This window comes from Onychostruthus taczanowskii, unplaced genomic scaffold (genome assembly GCF_017590055.1).
Source record: "Onychostruthus taczanowskii isolate IOZ18803 unplaced genomic scaffold, ASM1759005v1 scaffold12, whole genome shotgun sequence".
Lineage (NCBI taxonomy): Eukaryota > Metazoa > Chordata > Aves > Passeriformes > Passeridae > Onychostruthus > Onychostruthus taczanowskii.
Window position 1 is genome coordinate 2,494,990 of NW_024498351.1, and position 23,655 is coordinate 2,518,644.

The following is a 23,655-nucleotide window of genomic DNA, read 5'->3' on the forward strand; positions in this document are numbered from 1 at the left end:
CTTTTGCTTTTGCTGCTTCTCCTTACAAGCTTTTTGTTCTGGACAAGTAAATTTGAGATGCTCCTGCCACCGCCCTAGGTCCATGAATACAAACGAAGCCGCTCCAGATTTCTAAGCCCTTCACGGTGCTTTCAGCTGAGCTGAGAGGCAAACCGTGAAATGATTGTCTGCAGCCCGAAAGACGGCTGTGCTGGGTGAGCGGCAGGGCGCGGGCTCATTCTCCGCCACGCTGCTACAATGAAGCGAGCGGAGCCGCACCGGGCGGCAGCGGCGCCGGCGGAGATGCGCCATTGGAAAGGCTCCGTTCCCTGCCCGCCCGCCCGGGTGGGCAGGGCCGGTGGGAAGAAGGGAGGGCTCAGCTGCCCGGACAGCCACGAGCCCCCGTGCCGGGACGAGCCCCCGCTGCGGCGCCCGCGGCGCGAACCCGGGCACGGGACACGCGGGGAGCGCTGCCGCGGAGGACGGAGCGGAGCGCTCCCGCGGAGGACGGCCGTGTCGGCCCGGCGGCGGCACGAAGCCCTCCCGCGGGAATGGAACCGGACCCGGACACCCCTTCCCCGCCCCCGACCGTGCTTTCTCCTCGGGCGGCCCCTTCCCGCCTCGCCACGGCCCCCGGCGAGGTGCCCCATCCCCTCCCCTCGGCGCGGACGGGGCGCGGGGGGCGGCGGGGCTCGGGCGGCGCGGCCCCACTCACCGCCCGGCGGGCGCCTCCGGCCTCCGAGCAGCAGCGGCGGCGGCGGCAGCAGCAGCGGGAGCCGGCGCGTCCCGGAGACGGAAGCGCGGGAGGAAGTGAGGTCGGGCGAAGGGGAAACGGCGCCGTTTCCGGGAGGTGGAGGGGGATGCGGTCCGAGGGTTTCCCCGCGCCTGGGGAGCTCTGCCGGGCGTGGATCTCAATGCTCGTAAACCCCGCGAGTGACGGGGACGCGCTGCGGAGCGGGGTCATCACACGGGCAGAGCAGCGTGGGAAGGACTCGGCACAGGGCTCCGCGCCCTGCCCTCGGCCCCGCGGAGTGAGCCCGCTGGTTTCCGCGGTTCCTTACAGCGTGGAAGCTGTCACAGGGGGCCACCCTTCACCCAAAGGAGCCTTTCCATGGGGCAAACCCACGCAGCCTTCTGCTACTGTCAGTTCGGCCCAGGTCACGTTTCACAGTCCCTACAGACACTGAAGTACAGATCATTTCAATACAGTAACATTTGGTGCTCAAAGCCAAGTTTCTTAATATCCAAATGTAACCGCAGTGGTGCTCACCACTGCTCCAAGACTTAATAGATTTCAGTGCAGAATAGGTGAAAACCTCTGGACATCAACTCCCAGCACTGTGCTGGTTGTTCATCACTCGGCCAACTCGAGTTGTGTAACCTTAGGAATTACAGCATGATACGACTTCAAATAGTTTTCATGATTAGATGATTTTATTAAAAAGTAATTTCTGCAGAATCCTTTCAATTAACTGATTTTGAGATTTACCTAGAAAGAAAAAGTAACTGCAGTGTGAAGTCTCTCCTGGACAAGCTATGACCTGCTTATACCGATTTTTACAGACAGACCCATTCTTTACAGCAATTTGGCTAAATTGAGCTAACCACCTTTGCTATTAACATTAGAGTAGTGGCTTTAAGTGTCTTCTAGACATGCAGTTCACTGTGTACTTCTCAAAGTTTCGCCAGGAAAGGTTCACAGTATTGCATACACAACTCCCAGATAAACAGAGAGCAGAATTTTCTGCACTACCACCAGTGACACTCTGGGCTCTCAAAGCTTCACCTTCACCAGGCAGTAGGGCCACAGTGCCTTCATTCACACTTACTGACTGTATTCAGCAAATTCAACAACTCGTCATCAAGGAGCACAAGGCTTTCCAGGCAGACAGGTACTGCCTCGCTTTCTCCAGGGTGCTGTTGCCAGAGAAGGTAGGAGCTGATTTCCAAGGTGCTAGCAGAGAGAAATAATTTCAGACATTGCTAAGACTGCACTTCCCTACCCTCAGGTTCCTCTGAGCAGGTTTGCCCTGTGCTGGGTGCTTTCATGCTGAATGTTCCAGCGGGCACTTGCTTTACCTCACGAGGACTCAGAGAAAAGCTGCTAAGAACAAACTTTTAGGGACAGTCCCCTCTGTTTCCCCCTTGCCTTCAGCTGTGTGTCAATTAAAAAGCACTGAAAATAGCTCCACATTGACTCTTAAAATCAGCACTGGATATACGTCCTGAGTTCCTACAGAACTGTGGGCTTCATTCCACTGAGAGCTGTACGCTTTCAGTCTGTTTTGGTGGCTGCTGCTGCTGCTGTTCATACTTCCTTGCTGAAAAAAAGAAACACCAATCAACACCGATTATACAATTTATTTTATATTATTATTGCTATCATTATATTATTTATTACATACGTATATATATGTACACATACATGTTTATATATATTAATGTAACTATGACAACAATCAAGAAACAGATGAAGCATCAGAGAACTTAATTTCAGCCTCACAAGGGGAAGTTTCAGTCACCATCTAGAACTTCACCATTAGTGTATGGCCGTATATATGCTGAACAGCAGAGTCATAGCAAAATGTCAGTGAATCAATGGCAGAGAACTATTATTCCATTCAGGTCCTTTTATTAAAATAAGAATAATTAAGATTAAAGGTTACGCTTCAGAAGTTTTATTACCGATGACCTGAATGGCTCAACAGTCACAAGGCTGATGTCCACATTTCTCATCTCCTCCACAATATATAAGCCACAAGCTAACAATTACATTGACTTCAAAACTAATCTGGTTAGCAAGGGAAAGGGAGATCAAAGAGTTGTGTGCAGTGGTACAAACACCATCAGCAAATGCCAGCAGGCATTCCACTGTAGGAAGAACATCCAATTTTGTTCCTACAAAATGCAATGGCCTAGTGTAAGAATCCTTACATAAAGTCTTTGCATTTAAAAGTGGTTTCAGATCACTAAGGGTTTTTTTCTGTATTTCCTCTAGGCGTGCATGTGGGGCAGATGTGAAGCAAGGTTGTGTTTCTCTGAATTGGACCACTGGAATATCACAGACATGGGGCTCTTTCCTGCCTCCATCCTGACCCTCAGCATTGAGATTGGAGCAGCAACACTTGCTGGTACAGTAAAATTCTAATCTATTTTCAATTTATGTGGTTGTCTTATCGTGATTCCACACTCCTCTCAACTTTCACAAATCCGTCCACGTTTTCACAACATCCAGACCTTCCTAGCTCTTTCAACGCGTACCATGGGGTTCATTTTGGCACTTGCTTTAGGATAATTGCACGGCCGCTCCCTCGCTCCGCACTTCCTCCCGCAGCAGTCCTGCGGCCCCGCTCCTCAGGGGGTGCCACAGCACCGGGGGCGTTCCCGCCGCGCAAGGCGCCAGGCCGCCCCTTGAGGAACGGCCCCCAGCAGCCCGCAGAGCCGGGGGATCCCCGTTTCCCTCCGACTTACCGATGGAGTACATCTCCAGCTGCTGCCGCAGGCGGATCTTCTTCATGCTGTCGTAGAAGTTGGGCTCGGGCGGCGTCTCGGCGGCCGGGGGCAGGGTGAAGATGCGCATGATCCTCCTCTTGTTCCTGCGAGCGGAGGGGGCACGCCGGTGAGAGCGGTCGCCCCTCGGCGTGAGGGCCCCGCGGGAACCCCCGCCCCGCCCCGCCCCCCTCTCACCGCCGCGCGTAGACGAGCAGGGCGAGGCTGGCCAGCACCACCAGCAGGTACACGTTGGTGGCCTCGTTCCACGCCTCGTGCACCGAGTAGTCGATGGCGCCGCCGTCGCCCAGCGCCGCCGAGGCGCCGCCGCCGCCGCCCGCCCCTCCAGCCCCCGCCACCGCCGCCGCCATGGGGAGCGCGGCCGGCAGGGGCGGCCCCCGGCCCGGGAAGTGACGTCAGGGCGGTGCCGGACGCCATGGCGGGGGGGCTCCGAGGTGCGCCGGGAGTCGTAACTAGCGCTAAACCGTGCCGGGGAACATTAATGCCGCTGCCAGCCAGCGCCTGGGCTTGTGCAACTCTGAAATAAATCATAGAATCAGAATCAGTGCGGTTGGAAAAGAGCTCTGAGACCATCGAGTGCAGCCTGTGATCGAACACCACCTTGTCAACCGGACCGTGGCACCGGGTGCCACACCCAGCCTCTCCTTAAACACCTCGGGGAAGGGGACTCCACCACCCGTTCCGGTGGCAAATCACCCTTTCTGTGAAGAAAGTCCTCCTAATGTCCAACCTAAACCTATGCTGCGCAAGTCGGGGACTCCACCGCCCCCCTGGGCAGCCCGTTCCGGTGGCAAATCACCCTTTCTGTGAAGAAAGTCCTCCTAATGTCCAACCTAAACCTATGCTGCGCAAGTTAAGACCACGTCCTGTCACTTGTCATGGAGAAGAGGCCGAGCCTCGCCTGGTTACAAGCTCCTCTCAGGGAGCTGTAGAGAGAATGCGCAATGTCTCTTTCAGGTGTGTAATTCCTGGCTTGTTACACACTGGGTAGCAAATCCAATTTTTCTGGACTGTCCCTGAGGCCCTGGGGTGCCTTTCCCCACTTTTATTCTTTTCTTTCATCCCACATCTCCAGCTACCAGACCCTTGGGGAGAGGACGTGCAGAGGGCACCACTTCTCTCCCAGGGACACTGGAGATACAAAAAATCCTTTGGTTTTGCAGTGCCAGCGTCCAAGGGAAGGGCACAGCTGGGTGTGGGACCAGGAGAAGTCTGGATTCAGCAGCTCTAGGAGCCTGGCAGGCGAGGAGTCATCGGGCTGGGCTGGTGCTTGTGCAGCAGCAGTGGAATTATGTGGAATGCAGCTCTGCAGCGCGTGGTGTCAAAAAAAAATTAGGTTCAGATTGTCGTGAGCTCTCGCTTTTCACATAGGAACTAAATGTGACAGTTTAAATTTGTCAAAATTGAAAGAGCACTTTCTGAAAGACTTGGCGCCTTTTTTTTTCTTTTTTTGGTACCAAAATGGGAGTTGCTGGGTATTCAGCTGCTGGAATAACATAGCTTAATTGATGGTCCATATGCTGCTGTTGCCAAAAAGCACAATTCTAGGATTATGCTTTGGCAGAGCAAGTGTTTCAGCTCAGAACCTTGAAAAGTTTTCTGAACTGCTTACTGAGATATGGGTAAACTGAGCTGTTCTAACACTCACACGCACACAAACTTTTCCTCTAATGCCTGATGTGGAATATTTGAGCTACATGAGAGGTTAGGTGTGCTTTTCCCTAGGGCCTTCTGCTTCTTTCTGTCCACCTCTGCCCCTGATACTTCCTTTTACCATAGCTTCCTTCAGGTACTAGAACTGTTACAATTGATCAATGACATGGTCCATGTCCCTCTGCTCAGCAGGTATTTGGGGTATGTGCTTGTGTTATGGTTATCCATCTTCACCCTTTATAAGACAATAAAGGTGGAAAACCCCAAGTATTTTCAGGGTGTGATTTATCTAACCTGTGTCAAACATTCGGAATCATGCCTCCTGTGCCCGGGAGATGCTCTGATCCCTTACGGAGTGCAAGGAGTCTAGACAACTCATTTGGATGGCACTTGCTTTGCAGATGTCTAATCAGCCTGAGGAAACTCTATCCTTTGGGGAGCTGTGTTCTCACTGTGAGATGTTCCAAGTCTTTCTCTTTCCATGGTATGGAACAGATTCATTTTAAGAGGCCTTAGATCAGGACATAAAAGAATATGAGTGAAAATGACAATATAAAAAAATAATAAAAAAACCCCAACCTAAGGCACTGGTGTAATGAGAAAAGTTCCTTGCCCCACATGGTGTGGGAAAGAAGGATAGAATAACAATTATACATAATTCTAGGTCATTAAATTGGGATGGCACCCATGCACAGAACTGTGGAAACCACTAAGAGAGATTTTAAAAAAAAGTCACTTATGCAACACGACAAAAGACATTTAATTAAGCATGGTTTCAGAGGGATTTTAAGCAGTTTCTTGTGAAGTTGAGGCTTTTTGTTTGCTTTTTTATTATGTTGAACTTTCTTGCTAACAAGCCTGACAAGACAGCATCACACATCTTTGAAGAAAAGTGGGAAGAACAAATGTAAGTAACTTTGGTGCTCTTTATATTGCATTACTGTCTCTAGACCTCAGCTGAGATCAGGCTCCCTCAGATGGGGAGGAGAGAAGCTGTATTTAAGCTGTAACTAAAGATACTTTTTGTATTAACCCTGCAGCTCGCTCTGGACAAGCCAGGAAGGAACTGGGACTCTGCCTGCAGCCGCCCATGCAGAGGAAGCCAAGGCCTGCATCCACAAAGCATGAGCTCGGGTCCTGGCATTTTCTCTGCAGCCTCCAGCACACAGAAACAGATTGCCTCACTCAGCATTGCCCTGTTCATTTGATTTAAAGAAATGCTTGGTTTCAGACTTTGATTATCCACCTGCCCCCAACCTACAAGGCAGGCAGAGACAGATTTTCTACTTCCTCTGAATTCAGTAATGTGATTCAGTGGATAGGACACAATTAGACTGAGGAGCACAGCAGCTGGTGCTGCCCTGAGTGTGACAACCTTGCAAACCTGAGGAAAAGGGTGGCCTTCCCCCTGTTTGACTCTAGAAATAGGACTTCTGGGGGTGTAGGTCTTCTGCATGACTTCCTTGAAGAATCTGGCCCAAACAGCAAAGTTGGCTGACTCCTAGGCCTACAGGTTAGCTTGTCTGATACACAGTAATTTCCTTTTAGAGCTTGGGTTTTGTTTCAATCTTGGGTTCCTAAAGCAGGTTCAGAAGAACACAGTTGCAATTTTGTGTCAGAAATTGTGTTACCTGTCCATGTAGGTTAGGTAGCATATTTATTTGTGGCTTGGATGAGGTAGGATGGGATGACCAATACTTGTGCATGCTGTTCATCCATGAGGACAGTTGTTTTATATTTTCTTGTACAAAAGCTGCATGTGGGGAAAGGACTGTCATTTTGTGCTGTGCCTCTATAGCATCTGACCTATAGGATCCTGGCCCATGACCAAAGCCTGTAGGCACCAAACTAATAATATGTAATAATAATATATGGCACTGGCATAAGCTAAACATAGTTCATGGAGACCCAAGCTTAGTAGGCAAATAAGCTTGGGGGGTTTTAGTTTGAGTTAGACACAACAGCCCACTCTCCCTCCATACCAGGAATGAGCTCTTAGGGAGAAAAACACTTAAAAATCCCAACTTTCACAGAGACTTTGTTCATTCCACAAAGAAATCCAGAGTGTACTTGATAAAAGTACTCACTTCAGTCTCATAGATTTATCAAGAGAATTGCTGAAAAGGGTCTTCCAGCTCTACAGGGAAAGAATTCACTTTCCAAAAGTCATTAGCATCCAGCAACTACTAGAAATTTGACTGAGAGCTACTGAATGTTATCAGTTTTGAAAATCTGGTTACTGCATATCCAAATTGTGAATGCTGGAACAGTAAGCTTGGTCTTTTAAAAATTATGGCCAAAGAATGTGTATGTGTGTCTATATATTAGTACATATTTTTAATGCATTTTGAGTTACCCAGAGCTAAACAGAATCAAAAACTGCTGATACACAAATATCATTGTAATGTAAACATATTCACCATTTAATCCTGATAAATACTGGATTATAGACTTCTGAACAGAGACTGACAATTATTGGAAATCATGTGGTCATCTCAAGTATCTCAGTGCCTCAATTAAAATAAAACCACAAAATCCTTTTCCTTTTTTAAAAGTACCATGTAGCATATAATTTATTTGGTTGGACTCTACAAATATACACATTATATCACGCTAGAAGAACTTGAGAACCACTTTTTTCTTGTTCCCAGGGTCTCTTGACTGTTGGTAAGACGTTACAGTCATAATGATAGAATCGGTTTACAGTTGCATATTCTGCCAAATAGCTCACAAATTATATCTGGCAAACAACACTGCCTCTGTTTCACAAAGATAATGATCTGATGTTTTGTTTATGTGGAAAGGAAAATATTATTTTAGAGCTTGTGACAGAATTTCAAAAACTTTGTGCGGTGTTCTCAACATCTGATACATTTAAAAGTTACCACTCTATTAAATACAGAGTAACACAGATTTTTCAAAGGATCCTTCAAAAAGAAAAAAAAAAAAATCAAATGTTCAATTAAATACATTGTGTCCATTTTATTTCCTCCGTATTTACCCAGACCTACACAACAGCTGGTGCAGACATTCATGCACTACTTTTCACGTCTGATGGTGTCAAACATACAAACGAGTTGCCATGTAGGCTGCTCACCCCTAGAGGATTTAGTGTTATAGGAATGCTTTCAAGATGGATTCTGAAATCCATTTCACAGTGGGAAATGCTCCATCAAACTTGACCCCCCTGAAGCATGCAGCCAACAGCCAGTTTGGAAAGGAAAACAGCATAACCTTGACAGTGCTATTCTTTGGATGGCTCTGAGGAGAAAATGAAAGGAGCAGTGGGTTTGAACTGAATCTGGGACTCTGCTCTGAGAAAGAGACCTCTGAGGCGGTTTCCATTCTATAGCCTGCCCTGCAAACCTGCCAGGTAAAAACTAAACTTTAGAGGGAAATTCACTGGGAATTTGTTATGGCAACAGCATTGGGCCAAGGATAGAGTGCACCATACCAGTAGTGGGCCCTGACACAGCTGACACCTGCAGCCAGACTGTCAGCAGGCTCAGCTAGCATGCCCTCAGTGTCCTGCTCTCCTCCACTGCTAGCACAGCAGTGTCCCAGCAGAGTTCAGTCTGGGAGCCAGGTGCTATTTCTTCACTCTGGGAGAGGGCTTCTGCTTTGATTCTTTGTCTAGCAGCTGGGTGGATGGCAGTGGGTGAAATATGCTGTGGGACTGCTGCAGGGATGGCAGAGGAGGCATCGCCCAAAAGAGAAGGGTAAGGTGGTTACACTAACCTCAGCAAAAGGGTTGCCCTGACCCTTGGAAAGGGGCCAGACCCAGGGCCTTCATCTTGATAATGACAACAAACAAAAGCCCTGGAATGACTGGGATCATATCTGCCTACCTAGGGTGGTTTGGGGAACTCCTCTGAAGTTTTCTGAAGGAGATAAGCATCAGTCACTGTCCTTCTCCTTGTGTGACCTGCATCTTTGTGCAGTTTCTTTTACTGTTTTTTTTGGGATGGAAGAACAGTAATACAATAAGAAACATGGCAATGACCATCCCCAGAGAAGCATCTTTTTGTGGGAAAGGACAGAGAATGTGGGACACTTGATCTGAGCTTGAGATAAGAACCAGCAGCTGTTGTTGAGGTTAGGGCAGAACTGTGGCCATGGTCTTAGCAGGGGAGGTCATGGCCACTGGTCTAGAGCTGGATGGGGACTTGCAGGCTCCCAGCTGTGAACAGGCCTCTTCCTGCCCTTCATCTTTTGATGTTTTCCACTAGACAGACAAGAGCTGCTTGTACTGAGGCAGCAAAGTCCTTGAATGTTTATCAAAGGCTGTGACGGGTGGTAAAGACTGAAATGCCCAGAAAATAAGATTGGAAAAGGGGAGACTACTGCAGGTAGGGCTGTCCTGCCTCTTTTTCCCCTCTCTGTGATGCCTTGCCTTTTCCCCTTAAGGGAAAAGAAGCTGGAAATGTGGGAAGGACAGGATTCATGCAATCTTGAGACTGCAAGGAGCTAGCAGGGAAGAATAGAAAGATGCATAGTGTACAAATGTCTGATTTTACAGAAAGACTGGAAGGAGATGACACGCAAACTTGGTTTTGGTCTCACCAGGTTGAGATAGAAACGGACAGTGAAGTACACGAAGACCACAAGCAAGTTAAAGGGGCGGTGGCATGTGTGGTTAATAGGTCAGCCTCTGTATCTGTCTGTCTTGTTCCTTCAGACTCACTAAGGCAAACAAAATGAGATCTTTAAGGAGTTTATCTTTAAGGGAAGTTTGCCAGGAAAATACTGGCTGCAAGGCCAGATTCTGCCTATGTCTGGGCTTCAGAGGCAGCTGCTAATAACTAACTCTAAACTGACCTTCATGCTGCCATCTAGTGTTTCCTCACAGACAGAAACAACATCCCAAAAAAGAAACTGCAGCTCCATAATGTTGTATTCAGAACAAATCTGATTTATTCCTGCTGAAATACAACGCTGGACAACACAAAAGCTGAAGAAGAGGGAATGGGAAAGAGACATGGAGAGGCCACTGCTCCAGGTGAATATTTAGGGAGACACCTTTTCTTAAAAAAATTTATAACTATTTCATCCAGAAACAGGGAATCATCTCCATGGCAAGATAATTATTCCAAACCAGAATTTTCCCACATTTTTTTCCCTCTGTGAAATTATTGTGGCTGTTTGCAAGGTGCAACAGTACACAATAGGGCAAGAATCCCAGCAGAAGCTTGTCTTAACCAAGAGAGACCAGCACAAGATGCTTGTCAGGTTCTTGTCTGTCCTTGCTACACTCTTAAAAACCCTTCACGGAATGGTTATTTACTGCCATCAGATGATGATTTCCCTTTCAAGTGTACATGATGGCTAACAAAAGGTAACAAATTATCATGGGGAAACATGCAGATTTGACTCTTGGCCCTTTAAAGCCTTATCCCTGGCTTCAAGGAGCTGTAACAATAGGCTTTTCCAACTGCTGCACATCCTGTATTCAAACTGGAACTGTAGAACTCTCACCCTGATAATAACAAGTCAAGAGTTCATGGGCTGGATGATGCATTTAAAACAGAGCATTTCTTTTCCCCATGCTTCTTTTAGGTGTTTTGAGTCAAAGTCCAAAACAAACCCAAAGCATCCACAATCATTGCTCTCTTTTGAAGAACTTGATTTCTGAGCTTTGTCTCCTGACAATCTGTGTAGGAAACCTGCAAGGAAGGAATGGATAAGTGAAAAATAGCAAAAGTCTAATTTAAGAAAACAGACTGCCCTTGCGGAAAGGAAAGGTATAATCAGCAGCTTTTAAAGGGCTCCTGGTGGCATTGTATGATATCAGGAATGAATTTACTAATTTGCAGGAAATTTTTCCCATTTATAATAAAATTCTGATACCAGGATTTGAATGTTATACATTATGAAATGACTGCATGATCTCAATGCAGTCAGAACATGGCTGGTTTATGTGAAGAGGAATAGCAGCACAGAACAAGAAGCAAACAAGAACAGAACCAAACTCTTCAAAAAGGAGCAAAAAGGACAGTGTACTTCTCTGCTTACAAATCACCTCTCAGGTCACAACATGGAAGTTGTCTCTTAGATCTTTCAAAGATGTAGTCCACAGCTCAGAAAGTCCTCAGGTGGACAATGGTGGAGTCCATGTTTCTCATTCATATTATTCCTGTTTTTTCCCCAAGAGAACTACATCCTGGATCCCAGTCCCACCAGACACAGCCTATGGCTGGATTAAGGCATCATTGTTCTTCCTCCCTAGCTGTTGGTACCATGGCTGTTACATCCATGTAGGTTACCTTGAGCTTTTTCCTAACACACTAAACAAGGCTACTTTTTAGTGGCCTTCCTCTATGCTTAGTGGACTTTGAATTCAGGCCCAATAGAGTTGTATGCTCTGAATACAGGAATTTTCTTTTCCAAAGCTTATGTTTAATGCTCACTGCTGTGGAAGTCACATTCTATTTCAGTTCCTTGTTATCCTCCTTGCCATCAAATCATGAAGACACTAAGCCAGGATAAGTGAATGAAAAAAAAAGAGGCACGCATCAGCTCTCTTCCAAAGTGTTCAGCATTTCTGTGGATTACAGAGGAGCGAGAGAATCTCTAAAGAGCCCATCTGGGAATACCACAGACAAAGGCCAAGAAAACCAAGAAGGTGTGTCTGTAAGCAGACTCTTCAGAATCTGCATTATCTTCTTGCTTCCAAAGAGTGGCCACACACTTGCTGGGGTGAGGTACAGGGCCCACAGAGCAATGGCCATATGGCTCCAAAAACAACCTGTGTCCCAGCCAGCAGGGAGAGACTGCCCCTGCAGCTCTGGCACTGGGGCTCACCAAAACCTGAAGTGAAATGGGTTACTCCTTTCTGAGTGACCACTGCTTTTACTACGTGTAAAAGTAGGTGAGGGCTTTGTGGATACAACATAGGTCAAAGCCACAGCAATCAGCACAAAGCTTGTGGGGGGCATGCCATGGTCTCTGCTCTCCAGTCTCCACCAAGTTAAGGTATACCAATATTTTTAATCTGTTTTTCTCTATTTTTTAAGATATTTTTTGTGTAAATGTTGCAAAAGAAAATTGATAATTTCTTAAGGAACAAATTTCCCCTGCACCCACACAACTTCCTTTCTCCCCCTTCTCGTCTTCCAATGGTAGACTGAACACGCCAATGGAAAGCTTGCACAGCTCTTGGATTGGGGGGATTTTTTTTCTTTCAATCAAGAGGTACAAGTTCAGCTGTTCTTTTCTTCTCAGTTTTGGGGACAGAGATTTTTCCCCATCAGGCAAGCTACATAAATAGGAAGGACATCAACTTAAAACATCAGTACGTTGTTTGCCTCGTGATTCACTATAACATTTCTCTAGTACCAGGCATGGCTGCCTCCCGAATAAGCAGAGTTAAAACTTTCCTGTAGGTGTCTAAGACCTCTTGGGCAGAGGGACGTTCTGCCGGGTCCTTCTTCTTACACGCTGCATGGATGTCAAACAGATGCAGTCGTATAATGTCACTTCCTTCAACATGGCCCAAGAAAAAATTAGAGACATCTGGGATTTTCCAGATGTCTGTTTTCTCATCATAGGGAGGCATGAGGTCATCTTCAAATGGCACATCTTCTCCATAGGGCCAACGCTGCTCAGGAGCTACAAACTCACCCTGGAGCTCCCTGTGACCACACTTCACCAGCCTGCCAGCACTCCTGTTCACAAGAGGCAAAGCGTCCAAATCATTCACCAGAACGTGAAAGTCACTTGTCAGGAGATACTGGGAGAGCACCTTGTCCAGGTCGTTCGAGTCACACATCACTAAGGTGCCCAGGGGGCTGCTGTGCAGGTACCGAATGACACTTACGTAGTCTATAGCAAGCATCAGCCTGCGATGCCAGGTGTTCATGCCCTTGTACTTGGGAATGTGGAGAGTTTCATTCAGGCCTCTCAGTGAACCAAGAGGATGGTACTCGGTGAGGATTGTGAACTGCTGCTCACAGTAGCCCAGCAGCCGGACAACATGCTTGCTCTGAAGGGCTTTCAGCATCTTCAGTCCATGGAGAAAGTCCTCCTTCAGCTCTGAGTTTGTGAGCTGTGAAAGGACCACTTTCTTTTCCTTCCACTCAGAAAGGAAGACCTGAGAACACACAAGAAACACATAAGACACGTGGAGAGCCTTCTTCAATGAACGGCTACCAGCTGCTGCTGACCTCTTCCTGTGACTGGTTAGTCACAACTGCAAATTACAGTCACCAGGCACAGTCAGCTTTAGGTAGAGTGGTGTACCTGTCACAGCAAGCCCTTTCCGATGCCACAGTTCTATCATGATTTCCTAAGTTTTCTTTGGAATGGACATTAAGTTATTTTCTATCACCCAAATAGCCAGTCTTACTCTGCCAAGATTGTACCACTCTGTGATTTTGCTTGTGTAGCTGGATGTCGTTTGGTGTCAGAGAGCTGGCCCAGGTTATGCTCTCGTACCTGTTGTGTTCGCCTTATCAGTAGCCATTTGGTCCCGGATGCCTACAGTGCTGAGCTGCTGAGAGGGGAAACATAACAGCAGTGCTGGCATTAATGAGCCAGCAAACTGTGAAAGCTCTTTATCCAGAGGAGAGAAGAAAGAAAATCCAAACTCACCTTTTTCACAGCACCTTCACCAACACACTTGAGTTTCCTGACTTCCCTATTTATGGCCTCGCAGGAAAGCCACGGGGAACAGTTCTTCACCGTTCCGAATTTGAAATGCCCAAAAGGGCAGAGGCCAGAGTCCGTTTCGACTCGTCCCAGAGAGCTGGAAAACTTGTTGAGGTATAGGTAGAGAAGGGCATTAAGGAGCAGGACGGCCGCAAGCAGTAACGCCAGCGAGACGGATGGCACCTCTCTGGGAAGAAACTCCCTCCTAACGAAATGCGGTTTCTTTTCCATGGCCGTGCCTTCCGCATCCTCCGTGAAAGACGGAGGCTAAGCAGGACCCTCTTCCCAGCGCGGGGACGAACGCCTGTACAGCTTTTTCAGTGCCGGCTGCCCAGCCTCCCCGCAGGCACCGCGCTCCGGAGCCTGCAGCCTACGACGAGAGGCCACGCGTGGCAGCGGGACGTGTCAAAGGCGGCCGCAAGCTCGACGCTCGCCGCGCTGCGCATCCTGCCGCGGTTCCGCGCAGGCGGGCCCGAGCTGCGGGCGGCGCGGGCAGGGACGCCTGACCCCGGAAAACACCGGGAAGCGCGGCCGCGCGGGGCGGCGGCGGAGCGGCGGCGGTCGGGGCGGATGGACCAGGCGCTGCTGCTCGTCCGCAACGAGCTGCCCGCCCCGGGCCTGAACCTCGCCGCCCGCTCCGGCTCCTGCCACCAGGTGAGGGGCTGTGCCGGGCGGGGGACACCCCCCGGCCGCCGCTTCTGACAGCCCGGCTGCGGCGGGGCTGCTCGGCTTCTCCGGCGTCTCCCCGTGCTTCGTCAGGTCGCTTCGCTTCAGTTTTACCTTCGAGCAGCACGCAGGGAATTCCCGCAGCAGGAGATGCTCCAGCCCCGTGGCATCTTTCCTTGTCTTTGCCACCATGCAAGGCAGAACCCCCTTTCACTCTCCTTTGGCACTAATGAGCTCCCTTCACCTTCTTCTTCCACAGTGCTTGTATCAGTTCCTGGCGTTTGTCCCACCAAGCAACGAGAGCCTGAAAAAACCAGGCACGGCGTCGGTAATGGTTGATACGCAGCATCCACTCACCCTGCTGCTCAACAGCTCTGTGGGTGACAGAGACCTCTGCAAGTAGGTGGCCAAGCCCCAGGGAGTACATGGATAGCTCTATCCTGTATTTGTGTTTGTTTTGTTTGTTGTTGGTTTTTGGTTTTTTTTTTTGTTTTTCCCTTGGAGCCATGTGCCTCTTCACTGACTGCTCATCGCCTCCTTTCTCCCAGTGGTTTAGACCTAGAGCTCAGTCTTCACCCCACTGCTGTAACAGTGGTGTACTTTGGAATTGTGCTGAAATGATCCAGGTGCAAGCAGGAGCAAATACGGTGTTCATTGAGGCAGCATGTGCAAGCACCTGGTTTCTCTTGCAGGGAATCTAGTTCAGGAAGAAAAATGATGGCAGTGCATGTGTGGTAAAACATTGGTGCTGGGCTAGGGGAGGGTAATGCTTGGATGAGGCAAGTTCTGTGTTAGATCACAGTGTTGGTCCAAGTTTTTGGCTTGCCTTTCCTAAAGCATTCAGGCTGACAGCCCCCCTGAGTGCTGCAGTGGTACCTGCATGTACTGGGCGTGGCTCACCAAGTTCTGTTTCCTTTATCATTTGCAGGGTTCAGTATCATTTTGGAGAGTTTGGCAATTATTCCCTTGTGGTAAAGACCCTAAGTACAAGCACCCAAACTGTTTCTTGTGACCTAGTCATCAATGAAGGCCCTATCAACAGCTACCTCCGTATGTAGAACTCTCTTTTTCCCTTTCATTCTACAACCCACTTGTCTCCCAGCAGAACCAGCTTCCTGAGAAGCCTGTGCTGGCGAGTTGTCATGGGCTTGCTTCTCTTCTTTCTCGACATCCTTGCCTCTTTATGTCTTATACACCCGTCTTGAGGCCCTGACCAGGATCAGGCCTCTTCACATGATATCCTGTCTGCCCACAACATTTTTGCAGCAGGCATTAGTACAGAAAAATCAGTGGGTATGTGTCTGGAGGAAAATATTACTTCCTGTTTCCCTGCATGTTTTTCTATATACACAGAATCCTCCCTCTTCTTCCATCTATCTTCTCTTCACAAAATAGGAAACAACTACACAGTGTTTGTTTGGATTTTTTTTGTTGTTGCACTTTTAATTTAGAACCTGACCTTGGTTTTTGTTCATCTCTTATCCAGGACTGTTTCAAACTCTTGTCTATGTCTGTTCTTTTCCATTACATTATTCTTCAGTTCTTCCAGTTTCCTAACTGTAAAGAAAAATTCTCCATGCTTGCTAACTAGGTGTATTGCCCTTTCCCCTATCTTCTTCACGTTGAGGCTGTTTCTAAATCTCCTTCTTCAGAACATATCACAGCACATCAGCTCTTCTTTCACTAGTGTCTTGTGATGCAACGCGGCTTTATTTTGCTCTTTTTATGCCGAGATGTGGAGTCACTCAGCTGCACTTTGAAACTAACCTGCTTTTGTGTTGGGTAATTTGGGGGTTTTGCTGTGGGTTTTTATTTTCCTCTGGGATGTATATTGCATGGAGAAGGTGGGATGATGATAGGGGAGTTGGGCTTTGTGTCGTGTTTGTGTCACCCTTGGCCAAGCCCAGGTTGCTGAATGGTTTTGTTAGATCATTTATAGAGTTGTGTTCTTCTCTTTTCATGTAGCTATTCTCTTTGCTTTCCTGGTTTACATGGGGATCCTTGCTCTCCTGATTGCTGGGCGCCTTCTAATGAAGTAAGTGAACTTCCTCCTTGCATGTGCCAGTTTAAGACCACACATCTCAGTGTGGTAATACACTGGAGTCCCACTTGTAGCCCTGCTTGCAGATCAGATCCTGTTATCATGTGCCATGTGCACGTTGTGGCACATGTGGCAAGAAATGCAGAGTAATGCGATTTCACTGGAGGGATATCTTGCAGCCTTGGTAGTTTGTGTGCAGAGCAGCTGATGTTCACTGTAAGCTCACAAACACCCTGCTGCACCCTGATGTCCCTTGTTCCTTGTCTAGCTCTGGATCAGTAATCCAAGGCAGTGGGAACAAAGTGCACATAACAAATGCAACCTTCTACCCTTTACTGTAAGTTATCCTTGCCTGTAAGCAACCAAGAATAAAACCCCCAAACATGAGTTTGTGTCAGTGTATTTCCACAGCTGGACTAAACTGAGATCCTAGGTGCTGGCTGAATCTCAGTGTTACCTATGTGAGCTGTAAAAACAGAAATAGGAATTGTCAAAACTTCTGTTTTATTCTGCTAAATAGCTGCTATTAAGGTGAAATTAACTACAAAGTACTTTTGGCTTTGTTTTGTGTTTTAAACTGTTACTTATTTTCAGAATTGATCCAGTCAGAAACTGGGTTTACAAGAAACTGAATCCCAGAGCAACTGATCGTATGATTAACTCCGTGAGTGACCACAGTATCTTTAGTTTGCATTCTGTAATGTTTGCATCTCTGACAAACACACACTATTTGGACATCTGGGGACTTGTCTATTACTAATCATCTTCCCCTTGTGCGTGTTCCCCATAGCAAATCTTGTATTGATGTCAGGTAGACAATTTTATATCAATGGAGAGTGCAAGACTGGGTTTCCATGCAAGTGTAGTGGATTCCCTGTAAAGCTCTTGCAAGTTTTGAACATACAGCTTTGTGCCCTCTTTAATTCCTTGAAAAAAATGTCTTGGTGGAAATACTGTCCCCTTCTACCATAGTCAGTGTAAGGGAAATCACAGCCTTCATTGCTGCTTCCAGCACAGCAGGAATTTTAGCAAAAAAAAAAGTCAGAATTTCTCTGGCACCCCTAGAACCCACATTTCTGTGGGATCCTCATTTTGTAGTAGAATGTAGATAGTTCATCACAGTCTGGGCTTCATATCTAAGAGGTCCAAACCTGTCTGGAATTAAAAGACTTGTAAGCAGAGCTTTACAGCAATCTTGAAACAGTCTCTCTGTGGTATCAGACAAGTGCTGATGGGTTGGAGTGGGTCCTGTTTGAGAGTTAGTACCTGGATCTGCTCGGCTGTTTTGTAAACCAGTACTCAGAGTGTTGGCAGGTCTCTGGCTGTTTGGAGGGGACCCAGCTCTGATGAGTCTCAAGCACAGGCTCATTTCACTGCATTCTTCTTTCTGCCTGGTCAAAGGTAGAGTCTGGAGCATGTGCAAGCATTATTGCAATGTGGTGAAGCCAGGAAGAGGTTAGAAGTAGACAAAAGAAAGACAGGGAGCATAAAGACAGAGTGTGTGTTAAAGTTTGCAGTTTACTATCCTTTGTTCCCTAGTCAGCTGGTGCAGCTGCTGACTTGCTCTTCATGTCTGCTTTGTTCCCGAAGGAGCTCGGATCCCCGAACACAGCGGAGTCCATGAACTGTGATCCTGCCCCGCAGTCGTGGAGCACGGGCTCTCGGCAGCGCCTGCGTTCCCTTGACACCTTCCGAGGGTGAGCGTAAGAGCGTGCTCAAAAGCAGCTCTTCCAAGGGGAATGAGACTTTTCCAGGGGGGATTTGACAGTGCATGGCAATATGTAGCAGATGGACAGTTCAAGGTGGTCTGTTTCACTTGGAAGTTAATCAAGATTTTCATTCTCAGATTTTCCAAAATACTTTGTAATTGATCTAATTTGAGGAAATGTCAAAGTTGTGGCAGAGGGTGCAAAAGAGCAATGTGTTCAGTGTGGAAATGCTATGCAAAGGGGCTTGCTTTGGTTCACCACCAACCCATGATTTTTGAAACATGGTTTACTGGTTGGTAAAGCTGGAAACCTTGGAAATCTTGCTTTAAAAATAAAATAAATCAAATCTCAAGAGTTAGAAATGCATTTGTGGGAGTAGTAATCATTAACTTTGTGTTCATCAATATGCATTTCATTGACATGTGATACTTTGTGGTTTTGTTGTCATTTTAGGCTCTCTCTTGTAATTATGGTGTTTGTTAACTATGGAGGAGGAAAATACTGGTTCTTCAAACACGAGAGCTGGAATGGTAAAGTACAATTGAGACAGTTGCTCTGCGTTTTAACTGCAGCAGTATCCACAAATGGTTGGTGTTGCAGCTGCTGCAGCGAGCTGTTACTCAGCCAAAGGCTTGCATGCTGCTCTGGTTTGCCTCAGCAGGGAATCTGCCTGTTGGTTAAATGGGCAAAGCAGAGTATGGTCCTCCTCATCATGCAGTGACAGGATGGTTTCACATCACAGGCTGTGTGTAACGTTTCTTTGTGATACAGGGTCCTATCTTTAACTTTCCTGTGTTGCTTAATGACCACAGTCAAGCTGATGACAAATGTTCTCACTAAAAGAGTACATTACCAAAACAACTCTTGCACACTGAGATGACATATACTAACTGAAGATGATTTAGCAATGGGAAAAAGATCTAGATATTAGCAGTGCAATTCATATGAGTGAGACAGTTGCTCAGTGCTGTTAAAACATAATGCCTTGATTGGTAAGCTGATGGGGATGAAGTGAAGCATTGTAATGCCCTAGTGGAGAATAGCAAGGATCCCATCCCTGAAATCTTTCCCAAGGCACAGCAATCAGCTGTGACTCTAATCTTGAAGGGTGGCAAATGCAGTGAAGCAAGATGATTAGCTCTTTGTAGGTTTTGTTTATACCATGTTTTTGATTTTGAGACATAATAATTGCTAGCAGCCTGCAACTCCTCTAGAAAATCAGCAGTAATATTGTTAAATTTGAGGAGGGTTCAAGGTAAATAACACGCTCCTTTGCATTTCTCTGTAGGATTAACAGTGGCAGATCTGGTGTTTCCATGGTAAGTTTTCCTGAAGAATAGTTTTTGTATCGAGTGATTCTTTATATTAAACATTGCAAGTGGAACTTTGTGTGCACCTTACCTCCATGTGGAAATGTATTTGGATGGATGAATTTGTGTTAAACAGTTAATAGAATTCTGCCCCTACAAATAACAACATAACCCTTATGAACCAGTAGAAGAGCTAAGTGGTTTTGGTGCCCACATCCTCCTTCTTCCCACACACAAGGCCCAGGGCTACCCTACCAGTGGAAGTGCAGTATCCCTGAGAAGCTCAATGCCATGCCATTGTGTTAAAAGCTGCCAGTCTGGCAAGATTCGAAGCTGGACTGGTGTGTATCCATAGATAAAGGAGCCAAATAAATTTTGGATTAAGCTAATATTTGTATAACCAAAGAATGGTCTTTTGGGGAAGCAATTATCCCATCTGCCCCTAACATGCTTCTCTACACCAGCTGTGGTTTCTGTTGGAGTAAGGAGCTGGGCTCGGACTGTGAACCTAAGCTAGAGGAGAGGAGTGGGTCAGTTCTGAATTTGAATCATAGATTTGAAGCTGGTGTTTGACTTTTCTGAAGATGCTAATTTAATTTTGGGTAATGGAATTTTTTGGTAGCATATGAATTGCTGGAAAAAGAGCAGACTGCAATTAGAACCCTACCTCAATGGAACACTGAAAAAGGTAGAAGTGTCCCATACACTAGAGCTACAGCTCGGTAGTCTGGAAATTCAGAGGAAATAAAATCACCCAGTTTCACTCAGTGCATGCATCTCTGTTGGACCAATGCAGGCTGTTCTGCCAACTTTAGTGCTTGCTGTTACTCATACATGTTATGAGACATCTGTCAGCTCCATTTCCCATCTGCTCTGTTCTCCAGGTTTGTGTTCATCATGGGGACATCAATAGCATTGGCACTGGGCTCCATGCTGAGGTGGGGAAGTTCCAAGTGGAAGGTGCTTAGAAAAATCATCTGGAGGAGTTTTGTGCTAATCCTGCTGGGAATCATAGTTGTGAATCCCAATTACTGCCTTGGACCTTGTGAGTGGAACTTGCTCTCTTCCTTGCATTTCTGTAACTTGTTCCTGCCTCCTTGGCTGGGCTGTTGCAAAAACTTTGTCAACAGTTGGATGGTATCTTGTGGAGTGCTGTTCAGTTCTGCACTGATGCAATTCTCTCTGTTAGACTCTTGTGCCAAGCACTGTTGATTGTCTTAGTGACTTTCCCAGGACTTTGATGTACAGAAAATTGGGATGGCAGAGTGGAGGTGTCCCTTGTACCCGCAGGTGCAGTGGATCTGAGCTCTCCATGAAGAAGGATCACTTTTGTATTTACAACAGAGCCTGTGTCTCCTTCTCTTCCACATTGCTTGCATGTCTTCCAGTGTCCTGGGATAATCTGCGTATTCCAGGGGTGCTCCAGAGGCTGGGATTCACATACCTGGTGGTTGCTGCTCTTGAACTCCTGTTTACAAGAGCTGATAGTGGGACCTGGGTGAGTTGTGTGGGGAGATGACACGTGAACTGATAGTGGAGCAGGGTTTGGGAGCCTGTGCTCTTGTTTGGGCAAAAAGAACACATGAGAAACAAGAAGAAAACAAGTAACATCTTACTTGATGTGTAGTGCAGTGTGACCTGGCAGGGATCACTGTTGGGTATGTGCACCCTTCGGTGTCACAGTCTGCATTTTGTCACATCTAGCTTTACTATATTTGAGGATTTCAACAATCCATTCAGATAGTGCTTAAAAACAGGCACTCCAAGACACTTTTGATGACGTTTCCGCTGCCAAGGAAGCCCAGGGACAGGCATCTCTCGGCCGAATCCTGTAGTCTTGTGTTTTGTCCAGTTAGTTTTGGCAAGGATTTTCACTGCAGGGGAAAGTAATACTGGGTTTTGGCCTTTCTGGGGTCTGTTTTCCCAAAAGGCTTTTGTTCTACATATGAATCAAAATTCCTTTTGACATTTTCCAAGTTAAAAACCATTAAGGGCCTTTGTTTTGGTTTGTTTCTCCCCCCTGCCCAAGTAACTGTCTGGAAATTGCTTGTGAAAATGAAAGGCCTGTTGGTAGAACCCAGTTTTGTAATGACATCTCCCTCTTGTACCTGGGGTACAAGACTGCCTGCCAGGCAGTACAGGTTGTCCCCAAGGGCATGGTTTTAACTTACCAGCTAACACCCCCTCCCTCCATCTCATGCAGGAAGGACGATTCCCCGCTCTGCAGGATATTCTCCCCTACTGGCCACAGTGGATTTTTATTCTGGTGTTAGAAACAATTTGGCTCTGCCTGACCTTCTTGTTACCAGTGCCAGATTGTCCCAGGTAAGACCGTGCACTCAGACAACTTAATGTGGGGTATCAGGTTGGTTCTCTTCTACTGAGTAGAAGGTACATTTTATAGCCACAGGGAAAGAATGAAGGGAAGAGCTTTCAGGCCAGCAGTGTTAAAAGAAGCATCCATCATGTGAAAAAACATTCTTTACTTTGGTACTAAAGTACCAGGTGTTATACAGGTGATGTCACTCTTCCTATTTAAAGAAGAGGATTAAAATCTCCCTGAGGTCTGTGTGCAGCCATATATGATCACTGCATTGCCATCAATGTGTGCCTCTAGCCTGGGAAAACATTCAGTGTGCTGGGTCAGTGGGCCAGTGGCTGTGCAGCTGGACTGTAACAACATTTTGTGCTACAACCTCTCTGCCTCTGTCCTAGGGGCTACCTTGGTCCTGGGGGCATTGGGGACTTTGGAAAGTATCCCAACTGCACTGGAGGAGCAGCTGGTTACATTGACCGTTTGCTTCTTGGAGAAAAGCATATGTATCAGCATCCCTCCTCAGGTGTAAGTAGTTTTTGGTTTGCAGTATGTGAGGAGTGGCTTGGGAGTGATACGTGCAGGGGGATTTAAAAGAAAGGAGTTTGGTTGCTTGGGTGCTCTGTAACAGCCTTTTTCTCTCTAAGGTAATTTACCAATCAACGATGCCATATGATCCTGAAGGGATCCTGGGGACCATAAATAGCATTGTTATGGCATTTTTGGGACTGCAGGTACCTCGTTTTCTTTCTGGCTGCATGCTATAATGGGAAGATTTGAAGGGAACTTGGAAGTGGGGAGGCAACTGGGTTTCTTTACTTAAGGCTGAGACTGGTTCTAACACAACCTTTTTCAGAGCAATGCTTTCATGATGACTTAGCTGGAGGTGAGTGCCAGAGAAGTGGAAGCTAACATGGCAGTAGCTTGCATTAGATACACTGAGACTTCTTCTCAGTTTTTTTAAGGGACGGACACAAGAAGCTTGCAAAATAGCCACCTGGTGTTTCAAGGTTGGGCTTATGCTGGGAGTAGGCTGGCTCAATATGTTGGAAAATAAGGCTGAGACACACAAACTTCACAGCTTCATTGTAAGGGTTTCAAAAGTTGCAGGTGTACTTGCTGATTTTCTGCTTGTCTTGCAGTGATAACCATCTTGCATGGGTGCTGTGTGCTCACCTTCCTTGACAAGAGAGATGCAGGGCTTCACACTGGTGTTACCAACACCAAAAGCTCACAGCTGTTTAAAGTGCTGCACGTTTTTGATGCAGTTTTGATGCACTGCTGGCTTTTCTGATGGTGCAGCAGCTGTGACCCAAACTGGAACTCTTGTGCTGGGAAAGGAATGTTACCACATGTAGCACAGGGTAAAAATTGATTGGGAGTATCTGTGAGGCAGAGCTTGGAACAGAAGTGTGACACCGAGGAGTGAATTATCAGGACACGTTCCTTAGTGGTGTATGAAAGGAAGCATGTGCTCTGGGCAGGACAGGGATGCTGTGGAGAAGCTCTTGGGGTTGGCTCTGGTGTTGTTCCTTAACGAGGGAGAGGGAGCTCAGCTTATGTTGAGTTGACCTAATAAAGATGCTTATCCCCTTCCTCAGTTAACATAGTAAGAAAGGGAGAAAAAGTGCACCTCTGCTGCTGATTGGGTTGCATTTACATATTTTCCCCTTGTGTGTCCATTCTTTACAAAGAGTCCTCATTTTGAGCCTTTCAGCCACTTGGCTGATAGAAGTCCCATTCGTGGTCTCTGTCTTAGCACAGGTGGCAAATAAATCTGGCTCTTGAAATGTGGTTACATTAATGGGCATTAATTATTTTTTTGTA

At 46.9% G+C, this 23,655-nt stretch overlaps 5 protein-coding genes across 9 annotated transcripts in view; 2 read left to right on the forward strand and 3 right to left on the reverse strand.

Annotated features, from left to right (window-relative positions):
* SLC20A2 (solute carrier family 20 member 2) overlaps window positions 1-758 on the reverse strand; it is a 56,959-nt gene extending 56,201 nt beyond the window's left edge. The window contains exon 1 of the mRNA XM_041395869.1: window positions 695-758. The gene's annotated coding sequence lies outside the window, so the exon portion shown is untranslated. The remainder of the gene's footprint in view (window positions 1-694) is intronic.
* On the forward strand, window positions 1-9,529 carry LOC121331454 (translation initiation factor IF-2-like). 2 transcript variants are annotated; one of them, XM_041395874.1, is made up of 3 exons: window positions 1-794; window positions 2,978-3,110; window positions 6,183-9,529. In XM_041395874.1, exons 1-2 carry the CDS (start codon window positions 238-240, stop codon window positions 3,072-3,074), a joined length of 654 nt encoding a protein of 217 aa, XP_041251808.1. In that variant the 5' UTR covers window positions 1-237; the 3' UTR covers window positions 3,075-3,110; window positions 6,183-9,529. The 2 variants fall into 2 exon arrangements, with proteins under 2 accessions (XP_041251808.1, XP_041251807.1); XM_041395873.1 differs by lacking the exon at window positions 6,183-9,529 and having other exon boundaries at window positions 2,978-3,444.
* SMIM19 (small integral membrane protein 19) lies at window positions 1,392-4,206 on the reverse strand. Its single transcript, XM_041395875.1, has 3 exons — window positions 3,667-4,206; window positions 3,451-3,575; window positions 1,392-2,300 (listed from the first exon to the last, which is right to left on the reverse strand). The coding sequence occupies exons 1-3, from the start codon at window positions 3,837-3,839 to the stop codon at window positions 2,230-2,232; spliced, it is 369 nt and encodes a 122-aa protein (XP_041251809.1). The 5' UTR covers window positions 3,840-4,206; the 3' UTR covers window positions 1,392-2,229.
* On the reverse strand, window positions 9,527-14,019 carry POMK (protein O-mannose kinase). Of its 3 annotated transcripts, none has more exons than XR_005952025.1 (3): window positions 13,732-14,019; window positions 11,162-13,231; window positions 9,527-10,805 (listed from the first exon to the last, which is right to left on the reverse strand). XR_005952025.1 is itself a non-coding variant. In XM_041395872.1 (2 exons), exons 1-2 carry the CDS (start codon window positions 14,017-14,019, stop codon window positions 12,458-12,460), a joined length of 1,062 nt encoding a protein of 353 aa, XP_041251806.1. In that variant the 3' UTR covers window positions 9,527-12,457. The 3 variants fall into 3 exon arrangements, 1 of the variants encoding a protein (XP_041251806.1); XR_005952024.1 differs by having other exon boundaries at window positions 11,155-13,231; XM_041395872.1 differs by having other exon boundaries at window positions 9,527-13,231.
* HGSNAT (heparan-alpha-glucosaminide N-acetyltransferase) overlaps window positions 14,002-23,655 on the forward strand; it is a 12,365-nt gene continuing 2,711 nt past the window's right edge. Inside the window, exons 1-13 of one of the 2 annotated variants that reach the window (XM_041395865.1) lie at window positions 14,002-14,442; window positions 14,714-14,853; window positions 15,383-15,504; window positions 16,420-16,489; window positions 17,090-17,159; window positions 18,086-18,192; window positions 18,658-18,734; window positions 19,493-19,523; window positions 20,399-20,559; window positions 20,903-21,012; window positions 21,718-21,839; window positions 22,230-22,356; window positions 22,476-22,562. In XM_041395865.1, coding sequence (XP_041251799.1) covers window positions 14,002-14,442; window positions 14,714-14,853; window positions 15,383-15,504; window positions 16,420-16,489; window positions 17,090-17,159; window positions 18,086-18,192; window positions 18,658-18,734; window positions 19,493-19,523; window positions 20,399-20,559; window positions 20,903-21,012; window positions 21,718-21,839; window positions 22,230-22,356; window positions 22,476-22,562 — 1,665 coding nt within the window. Of the gene's footprint in view, window positions 14,443-14,713; window positions 14,854-15,382; window positions 15,505-16,419; window positions 16,490-17,089; window positions 17,160-18,085; window positions 18,193-18,657; window positions 18,735-19,492; window positions 19,524-20,398; window positions 20,560-20,902; window positions 21,013-21,717; window positions 21,840-22,229; window positions 22,357-22,475; window positions 22,563-23,655 lie in introns of those variants that run through there. The other variant, XM_041395866.1, reaches the window with a different exon arrangement.